We start from the raw sequence: 10,797 nt of genomic DNA, 5'->3' as shown, positions 1-10,797 counted from the left end.
TACCTGGGTTTGAAGTATAATACTCATCTTGCTATATTTTAAGTTCAGTTTAAGTCTCAAGAGGCTTCAACTGACACTCCTTAAAATTCCTCACGAAACAATACAAATGAGTTTCATACAGTGAAGGTGAGAGAATTTTTAAGAATGTGTTGAATGATTGATTTCTTAATTTTAATAGATGCTTATAAATTTAATCATCGATCACTTATTAAATTGACAAGACTTAATCAAACTGAAAGACTCTCAAATGAGGCCATGCTAAAAATGGGGCTAGCTACTATCTAATTTCAAGCTCTTTTTTCGTCAACATCAAAGTTGACATTAGTGAATTTGAGTGATTTTCATGCCTGAACAAATTTCCAAACTGCCCTTTCCATTTCCAATGTGGGGGAAAAAAAGACACAAGAGTCAATAAAAAATTCCTGGGTCTCTTCTGTCCGCTCCCCCCACCCCACAGAGAATGCAGATGAGCAAAGTGAGTGGGCGAGTGAAATCATTTGTAACAAAACCCATTATTTACAGATGAGAAATTTATATTGTCAGCGTAATTTCTGTGAGGCCAAGGAGAGCTGAGAGTATATAAAAGGACTGTAGTTGGGTGCAGAGGAGCAGCGCCCAGGGCACAGAGCACACCCAAAGTCTCTGAAGAGGCCTGCTCTCTCGCCACCTGCTCTGCTACACACGGCAGTTATTCAGAAGGTAAGACTGACATTGGATGATGCTGAAACTGTACATCCTGCTTTGCAGACAATTTAGACTCTTTCATGAAGCAAATATTATGAATTAAAATGTTCTTTCATCTTATACTTCATTGTGAATAATAGATGGGACACAACTGAGATGATAAAATATCAAATGTATTTACATCTACTTTACCACAGTCAAGCCACAAAGATGAGTAGGAGAAATAGTTCAATGCAAAGATACAGGATTGAAAACAAAGATTGGAATCGATGATCTTGTTATCAGACTTAATTGTTATGAAAACGGCATTCGAAAATAAGTTGCAGCATTTTAACAAACAAATCTCTTTTCTTTGGATTTGATAGATGTATATACCACTTTGAACAGAAGGCGCCTTTTAAATTCAGCAGAAATGTGTCCATTAGGCTGTAACAGAAATTGCTCTTAACCAATTAAACCTCTGGTTTTCCAAAAGAGTACATTCAATATCTCTCAGAAATTCAAACCCGTGAAAAGTCTATGGAAAAATCAAAGTCCATGAGATCAGTTACTGGCAAACAAGACATAGCGTAGTTGGTGCAGAGAAGAAATATCATCTACTTTTGGGGATTTCTTTCATAGAACTGAGTAAAACCAGCGATTAATAATTCTTTGTTATGTACCAAAGCTATATAGTAAATAAAAGCTAGAATAGCTATACACTGGGGGAAACTTTTATTATATTTATTTTAAAAAAATTAGATGTTATCTATGAGGGTACTTTACAAAGTTCACAGAAAATGCAATTCAAAAATAAACTTGATGTAGAAACTGATTTGGACATTTATAAATTTTTTTCAAATCATTTCTAAAAATGATTTGAACTACTCACATATTTAAGCTCTTAAAGATTGAGAGTAAATTTACAAAGATTCCCAATGGAGTAAATGATTTTTCCACACATGATAACGTCTTATGAAAAGACGTAGTCAGTTTTAAAAACATGTATGTGTTCTACAATGCAATACACTTAGAGATACAATGTAAATATCTTCTTCCCTAGGTCTGAGATTAATCCTTACAGGATTTTCTGCTCAGAAAATCTGTTGTTACTCTGTCTTCCACTTAAATTGGAATAGATGTTTGTGATTTCTTATAAACTTTCAGGCTCTCCTTAGGCTACACAGTGGAGATATGGAAGTAGTTGGAAATCCTTTACTTACTGAATAATATGTTGATGCTAAAATGACATGATTATTTTGCTTTTATAACAATAGAATTCAAAGAATGGGTTAATATTATCATGTTTCACAATTCCATAGACTCAAAAACAAATAAATGAGATGTTTAAGTCAATCCATTCTTTTCATAGAACTCATTTGATTGGTTTTAAAGGACCTCAAAACTCCTCTTTGTGATTGTTTCATAGTCCGTCAGCATCCACAATGGCAGTTAAAATTTGCCTCCATAGAACATGATGGAAGATATTACAAAATCCCCAGGGGTTTTGTCTGGAAGGAATTTCAGCACTAAATTGACAGTCTTAAACAAGACACTTTGCAACAGTGATACAATCCTATAAAAAATGCTCTTTTTAATTTACAAATCTTTCTGAAAACATACGTCTTATGACTGAGAGAATCAGGAAACAGTACCTAAAAATGTTGGCAAAGACTCCAAAAAGTTTCCCAACTTCTAAAACTGAAACATAGCAAATGCCAATTTGTCCATTTAATATTAATGAAGGAATGAGTGAGCATAGAATTATTATTTTTCTCTGTCTAGTTGATCATCTAATTTACAAAGGTCTAATATTTCAAAGAATATAGTTACTACTGCAGGTATTACAGTCTGTATGGTTCAGTGCCAGAGAAGGATAGTAAATATGGCTCAGATGTTAAAGAAAAGATTGATAGTTTAAAATGATAATATTTGTAAAATGTGTATTCCAAACCAAATGTCTTTTGCTAAAAATACTCATTCAAATTATTTATGGATAAGTACAAACTCAAATTGAAATCCCCACTTCTTGAAAGAAACACAGTTGGATTTCAAAGTAGCAGAGAAGTCCAAGACAAACAGGGCTTGAGTTTTCCATTCAGAAATAAAGGAGTTTGCTCTGTGGGGGCGTTCTACCCAGTTCTCATGGTGGTCTCTGTGCCCAACTACACTGCATCATCACATACTTGGCATCCTATGGCTTTGTGGGACATCTGCTGGTGGTAAGAGGGCAAGAAATCAAGTGTATCCCACAAGTAAGTCTATGGTTTCACCAACAAAGAATGACATGCTCTGGACTAAGTCCAAATAAAGAACAACTTGGGCATTTCCAAGATTTCAGAAGCAAGCACTAATTCCTTTATGATAGTCATCTCTTAGTTTCTTAGCTGTGATTGTTCCAAGTTGCCAGAAACATTAGTTCTTGTTGCAAATTGCTTGTCTTTAAAATGATTTTTCCCTTTAATTTAGAACAGGTCAAAGCACCCTAAAATACCTCAAATCTGTTGGCCGCTTTATAATTACAAAGTCTAGACCAAGTTACACTATTTAAAATATAAATGAATAATACATCTGAACCGACAGCTGGTATGCCAAGTTGTAGCCTGAGGCTGCTTTAAGATGGTTGAAATGCGGTATAATGTAAATGCTTGGAAGTGAAGGACTATTAATTGAGAGCCAGACTGATAGTGGAAGGGGTGGCATTATGGATAAGGTGCTGTTCAGGCTAACCATATGTAGCATATCATTACACAGTAGTTATTTTAAATGTTTATCATGAACATTTTAATTTCAAGTCTGGAAATGAGCCTTATAATCATTAATAGAGCTGTCCCACATTAATAATAATAATGAAAAAGCTGAATGATAGAATATACAATTTCTATCCTTTTTATGCCTTCAGAAATTCTGGGGAAAAATATAATCCACAATTTGCAATAAAACGGGAAATGCAATCAATAAAGTTGATAAGGCTGGTTGTACATTTCTTTTTGTGGTAAGTGCACAGTCAAATAAGACCTCAATTTCTGGCTCTGTCAACATGAGTGCTTGAATTCCAACCCCATTCTGTGTTCTAACAGGCAGTAAAAATGAAGAGCATTTACTTTGTGGCCGGATTGCTCATAATGCTGGTCCATGGCAGCTGGCAACGCTCTCTTCAAGAAACAGAGGAGAAAATCAGGTATTGCATCTTTAGACCTGGACCAACAGGGAGCACTATAATTGACATAAAGACATTGAAAACTATGATTGAGGATGAGACTCAGTAGTGTGGAACAAATACTCTCCCACAGCCTTCAGTGTGACAAATTTAAAATGTCGTTGTGATCAAGGCACATTCCTCAGGAATAATTAGAGTATGTGTTGTAAATCATAGTTCTTGGAACTTTAAGGATGGCTTGAATGCATTCATTCATTACTCACACTCTGCATAGTAGCTTTTAATTATTCAGAACAATTATTTTCTCTTTTTTGCTCCTTTAAAAATAATGTTGCTGCTAATTGTAAAAATTATGTATATTCATTGGTGTAAAATACAAAAATACAAAATACAAAAACATTCTGCCATATTTAAACAATAAGGTACTCTTTTCCTATAGTTAATGTAACTTTCAATTGATTATATGGATATTCATCAGGCTTTTTCTCCTTACAGCATATTGTTGTGTTTTTCTTATTTCATTACAAATATCTATTTAACGTATTATAGTTAACAGTTACATGCTATTTTATGTCATAAATGTACAATATTTACTTAACTGTTCATTTTCTGTTGAACAATAGAAAGTTTCAGATTTTCTGACAAAAAGAACATTACAATTGACACATCTATGAACATTTTCCCTTTATTTTCACTGTCTCCAGAAGCTAAAAAAATCTAGTAGTAGAACTATTGTTTCAGGGATACAAGGAGCTTATTGATTTTAGACTATCATATCAACTTAATTTCTAGAAAATTATTGTACATGCACACTCCCTTCAGCAGTATAAACTTAATGCTCACAATGTCCTCCCTAGTATTTGATCTTTCTAATTTGACAAATAGAAACAGCATCTTGTTTCCAATTACTAAGCACACAGAATGGTTTATCCACATATCTATCGCATGAACCAACTGTTGACTACTGGTATATGAAGTGTGCAGTGTATAGTTTCAAATTAGAAGATGGACTTTTTCTTGCCTGTTGTTGAACCACTATGACAATCTTTTTCACTATTTGCTATCATGTAACTAGCAAGCTAAATTCTGTTAAATTAGTTCTCATGTATGGAAGGGTACTTGGAAATTTAGTTTCACCCAAATAATTTGTTACCCATTGTTCTTAAAATATTTGAGTCTCTGATTTGCTATGTTGTATGCAGAATCATGGGTATATTTATCAGTTGATAAAAGTCTTTTTAAGCCTTATTCCAGAAAAAAAAAGTAATTTGGGAAATCTCTTACTAGAATTCAGAACAATCATATATTCTGTTGCCCTTAAATGATGAAATTCTGATGACAAACAGACCTCTCCAAACTATAGACGGTTTTCTCCAATATTCTAGAATCTTTCTTTCTACTTCCTGGGTCCTGTATTTTATAGTGAAGACATTCCTCAATTGAGACTGCTTCTGAAAGAGATTCACACTGTACCCCTCACTTGCCTTCACAGGTCATTCTCAGCTCCCCAGACAAACCTGCCTGATGACACGGATCTGATGACTGAAGATAAGCGCCATTCCCAGGGCACCTTCACCAGTGACTACAGCAAGTACCTGGACTCCCGACGCGCTCAAGATTTTGTGCAGTGGTTGATGAACACCAAGAGGAACAGGCAAGAATCTAACCCTAATCCAAAACTTGCACACAATAGCATTACATATGTCTGTCCTGAGTTACCATGCTCATCAGGTAGTGTTCATAACTCTTTCAGTTTTGGTAGTGTTCAAGATTAAGGATGCTATCATTTGAATTGGCGTCAAAATGTCTTACCCCTCAAAACCCCTTATCCAATCTTCAGTGTGACATAAAACATAAGTGATTTTTTTTCCAGCTATGGCTTTAGTAATATTTACGGTCACCCATTTTCCCTTAAAACTGAAAATTGACTTTTGTAGACCTGGATAGTTAGAACTTTAATGGCCGACTAAAAGGTAGAGCAAATTTAACATTTCCTCGTGGAGTTCAAACCCGGGACTGTGATCACATTAAAGCCCCATAGCCAAGCTGATCACAGTAAGGAATGAAAACAGATGCATTCCTTTTCTTGTAGAATAAAATTCAAGATATGCATTTAAAATTAAGGCCTAGCCGCACAGCATCAAGAGAGAAGGCGGCAAAGAAGAAAGCACGCCTATCGTAAGGCATACATTTTAATGTTGGATTTTCTGTGCGAGTGTTTGGGCTTTTGCTACATTTAAGCTATTGGAGGAAATTATCCACACAGGTTTCACAGAGATGGTGGAATTTCACAATTTCTTTGGAGAGTGGCCCACAAGTAGAAGGGAGTTATATACATACAAACTAGTTAGAGGAATGTAATGCTCAGAATAAAGGACTTCAATTTGCCTGAATCTAAGCAAGTCCAGAGAGAGGGGAAAATGAAAGCAGGGGTGAAAGCTGGACTAATCAGAGGCAATAGAAGAAGCTATTGTTAACCAAAGTTAACCATTAAGTGGAGGGAGCCCCTGCAGGTAAGCTGCTTGTCAGGATCCCAGCAGACACTCGGGAAGATCCCTGACAAGACCTATAGGCGGCATCAGTTAAACGTGAGACATCACAAATTTACAAAAATGCAAACTGTTCTCATTTTCCAGAATGAGAGTGCCACAACTTGGTAAGTGAATGTAAAGCATCCCTCACTCTCAGGCAGTCTCTGCTGTGCATTGAAGAGGAGGCCTTCCAGGGGCAAAGTAGGCAGCTGTCTGCACATCCCCTCCAAGCTCTGCACCCGCGCGAGGCTGGTGTGGGCTCCTCGTCTTAGCATTCCGCGATTGCTAGCAGATCACACGTTTTCTTTCATCCATTATCATGTCGTCATTTGGACGACATTTCAAGACGGTCCTTTGCGTTCTCTTTGAATCAGTTAACTGACTCTGACCCTATACTAACTGAACCAAACACTGCCTTGCCTGTGAGTCACAAAACATGTGGGTAACTCTTACCTATTGAGAGTAAAGTAGAAAGTATTGCGGTTATAACAACCAGCGGCAGAGATGGAAATGGGAAGGCTGGGAAGGGAGGGGGAGCTTCAGCTCCTTCTTAAGTGTTGTCAACTCCTTCTACCAATCTCAAATCTCGATAATTAATGTGGTTTCAAGACAAATCCCCTCGTCACCCTCTTCTCCCAAACACCCCAACCCCCTTCTCAAAGAATCCTGAGCCCCTAGTTGCCACAGCTGAGAACCATATTGCCACAGACAGAGCTTCAATTTAACTTTCACGTTTCTTTCAGGAATAACATTGCCAAACGCCACGATGAGTTTGAGAGACATGCTGAAGGGACCTTTACCAGTGATGTAAGTTCCTATCTGGAAGGCCAGGCTGCCAAGGAATTCATTGCTTGGCTGGTGAAAGGCCGAGGGAGGCGAGAGTAAGTCTGCACAATCTTATTTGACATTTTTTCTCTTTGATGCAGAAAATTTAAGACTATAGTTGTCTCTATCTAAATCTGGATTACAGAAGCAACTAGTATAGTCTTACAAAGTAATGAGATAACTCCTATTGGTGATGAACAGTACACAGAAGTTGAGCTTATTTATCTTCGGTAGCCAGTATCAATAACAGAGTCTGATGGGATTGCATTTTTATTCCACATTATAATTGTGCTATAATTAGCCTTTAGCTTGCTGTCTAAATCAGGGTATCTTTTGAAACTACAATGAGACAACAAGCTTAAAACATGACTGTCCCAGGGAATCTGAAGATAAAGAAATAGAATCAACGGTGCTGAAAACTATAAAGATTTCTATGTTTAAGTAAAACTTTATTTACATATGTGATCAACATATATTTAGGCATTAACAAACATTTACATAAAGTGTAATAACGAAGACATGGACCAAACATGATGGGTTAATAAAATGACAACATATGTAGAGGTAGAAACATCTATACAATTAACCATATTCGTCATTTTCGTAAGTATTAAAGAGTCACAGTTTAAAATGAGAGTAAGATGCTTACTTGCTTGTTAGGATCTTAACACAGACAGGCCCTTGAGCTATGTCATTTTTTGTGACCATTTTGATTAACATTTAAAATATGAGAGTCAGAAAATTCACGTGTCACCCTGGTCTTTTAAATCAGATTTAAAGTAAGCCGAGACTTAAAGACACCTTAAGAGAAAAAGAAAATAGAATTTTGTCCAGATTTTGACAATATTCACACTCAAACATATGTTACTACTTTATTATTTGAGAGACACAAGTAGATTGAAAGAACTCCCATTTACTTGGTTAGTCCCTAAACACACCCAACAACTAGAGCTGACTCAGGCTAACACCAGGAGCCAGCAGCCCAATCCAGGCCTACTGTGTGGGTTTTCAGGAACTCAGGCAGCAAAGTCATCCCCTGATATGCATTAGCCGGAAGCTAGAATCTAGATCAGAGCATGGATTCAAAGCAAAGCACACTAATATGAGACGTGGGCATCCCTAGTGGTGTCTTAACTACTGTATTAAACACTGCTTCCCACAATCAAACTTAGAAAATCAGCAGTAAACTGGTTGCTTGTACTTGGGGGACATTTTATAGCGTTTAAAGGGGAAACCCAATACCATGGCATAAAGCCAGAAGGAAAATCTAGTGTAGATTTTAGACTAAGCTCTAATTTCTTAATATTGTCTTTTGCAAGGATGTTTCAAAAATCCCTGATTTGAAAGGGTGTAATTGTTGTATTATAGGCAAAATAATCATGTCACCAATAGATTCCATATTTCGATATTTAAAATCTTTGAAGCAACCTGGAATATTGAAAACACAGGTTTAGTTTTCCTTCCCAGCTCTGCACCTTTCTTTTTTTTTTTTTTTTTAAGATTTATTTTATTTGTATTGCAAAGTCAGATATACAGAGAGGAGGGAAGACAGAGAGGACGATCTTCCCTTGGCTGAATCACTCTCCAAGCGGCCTTAACGGCCAGAGCTGAGCCAATCCGGAGCCAGGAGCCTAGAGTTTCTTCTGGATCTCACATGCTGTGGGTGCAGGGGCCCAAGGCTTTGGGGCGTCCTCTGCTGCTTTTCCAGGCCACAAGCAGGGAGCTGGATGGGAAGAAGGGTCACCGGGATTAGAACCTATGCCCATATGGGATCCTGGCGCATGCAAGGCGAGGACTTTTAGCCAATAGGCCACCGTGCCTGGCCCAGCTCTGCAACTTTCTACCTTTCAACAGTTGCCAGTTTGTATGAAATTTCTTAAGTTTTTCATAGTAGGCTTTCTATAAATAAGATCCTTTACTGCTTTCTGACCTTGCACATGTTAGTAGTGGTAAACAATCCCTGTGCATGTATATGAGGCACCTAGTAACTGCTGACTTCAGCCCACATTTTTTCAGTTTTCCAGAAGAAGTGACCATTGTTGAAGAGCTACGCCGTAGACATGCTGACGGCTCCTTCTCAGATGAGATGAACGCGATTCTTGATAGTCTGGCCACAAGGGACTTTATAAACTGGTTGCTTCAGACCAAAATCACTGACAGGTGATTGCTTTCTACTTCATTATAAAAGCCATCAAAACTTTCCTAAATGGAAACATTTTCTGTTACAAGTTGTTCTTCACGTGTGGAGGGGGGAAGCTTAACTGTCCCATCACATAATAAAATTTTGCATGTTTAAATCATTTCAGAGCTTCTTTTATTTATTTTTAAATTACAGTTTGTAACCAATTACTCATTCATTCCAAAAACATATCTCAGTGTCTATGAGAGACAAGATGCCAGGAGTGAAATGAGAAATTTTGCATTTACATATTACTGTCATATTAAATTGCTAAACTTCAACACAAAGATGAATTGCTGGTGTATATGACATTTGAGCTTTAGTAAGCATACTAGTAAAAGTTAAACACCAAGAACTCCACCTATTATTTTGATGGTGGGCAGATTTTAATTGCTTTATATAAATTATTCATGTAACTGTATATCTTTGGAAGACCTTAAGAAAAGCCATATTTAAGTGAAAATATCTTAAGAGTCTAAAAGACTGAGATATTTACAGATGAAGGGTTTGGTAAACACATTTTATCCAAATAAATCACTGAAATACTTTCCATATAAACTAGTGATATCATCTAGTTACAGTTACAGTAGTCATGTTAAATATTTGTCTTTTCTTTCTCAACTCTAGGAAGTGAATCCATCACTAGTCAAGATCATTATTACAACAGCACCTGCCAGCCACTTGGAATGTTTGAATTTTTAAGTTCTATAAATTCAAGAGGTGTATTCTGAAGCCATATTGCTTTGCATGCCAATAAGTATATTTTCTTTTAGCATTGGGTAGCCAAAAGATAGTAAATGAAAAATCTATTCTTAGAATATTGCTACAATGTCAAGGCCATCTTTACAACAGCATCCGCCACCCACTTGGAATGTTTGAAATTTTAAGTTCTGTAAATTCAAGAGGTGTATTCTGAAGCCATATTGCTTTGCATGCCAATAAATACATTTTCTTTTAGCACTGGGTAGCCAAAAGATAGTAAATGAAATAATCCATTCTCAAAATATTACTACAATATCAATCTGAAACTGTTTTATCCTCTTATTTTCTTACTTTGGATTACATATTCAACCTGTTTATAGCTAGCATTCAAATTATTTTTCTATGATATAATTTGTAAACATAAATTATTATAATCTTGATGTGTCTGCTTTACATTGGTAGAAGGGAAAAATTGGTAGCCACAGTGGAAAAACTGGAAAAAGAATATCCTTCTTGAAACCTTTGCTACAGAAATGCTCAGCTTTCAATATATCAAAGATGATTTTAAATAAAGTTTTCAAGCTTCTTTATTATTGTTTGTTTTCTCCATGCGTGATCCCCTTCTTCAGGCCCCAACTCCTTCCAAATATATCCTTGTCCTAAGCTGGTGCCCACAGGTCAAATCCGGCACATCCATATGGCCTGCCCAGTGCCTTAACATTTTGAGCTTCCATTAA

At 36.5% G+C, this 10,797-nt stretch overlaps 1 protein-coding gene across 2 annotated transcripts; it reads left to right on the top strand.

Moving 5' to 3' along the window:
• The first annotated feature begins 541 nt into the window (after nt 1-541).
• GCG (glucagon) lies at nt 542-10,594 on the top strand. 2 transcript variants are annotated; one of them, XM_004577118.3, is made up of 6 exons: nt 542-699; nt 3,744-3,844; nt 5,316-5,477; nt 7,098-7,235; nt 9,196-9,339; nt 9,986-10,594. In XM_004577118.3, exons 2-6 carry the CDS (start codon nt 3,753-3,755, stop codon nt 9,990-9,992), a joined length of 543 nt encoding a protein of 180 aa, XP_004577175.1. In that variant the 5' UTR covers nt 542-699; nt 3,744-3,752; the 3' UTR covers nt 9,993-10,594. The 2 variants fall into 2 exon arrangements, with proteins under 2 accessions (XP_004577175.1, XP_058520190.1); XM_058664207.1 differs by lacking the exon at nt 9,986-10,594 and having other exon boundaries at nt 9,196-9,343.
• The last annotated feature ends 203 nt before the right edge of the window (nt 10,595-10,797 follow it).

This window comes from Ochotona princeps, chromosome 5, assembly GCF_030435755.1.
Source record: "Ochotona princeps isolate mOchPri1 chromosome 5, mOchPri1.hap1, whole genome shotgun sequence".
NCBI classification, from domain to species: domain Eukaryota; kingdom Metazoa; phylum Chordata; class Mammalia; order Lagomorpha; family Ochotonidae; genus Ochotona; species Ochotona princeps.
Note: the sequence above shows the minus strand (reverse complement) of the source record. Positions and strands in the feature narration are given on the sequence as shown.

Excerpts from the sequence above, each read along its gene's own strand:
- GCG (XM_004577118.3), top strand. The coding sequence starts at position 3,753 with ATGAAGAGCATTTACTTTGTGGCCGGATTGCTCATAATGCTGGTCCAT. Across the intron at positions 3,845-5,315 it reads GAAACAGAGGAGAAAATCAG|GTCATTCTCAGCTCCCCAGA; the intron begins GTATTGCATCTT and ends TTGCCTTCACAG. Across the intron at positions 7,236-9,195 it reads AAAGGCCGAGGGAGGCGAGA|TTTTCCAGAAGAAGTGACCA; the intron begins GTAAGTCTGCAC and ends ACATTTTTTCAG.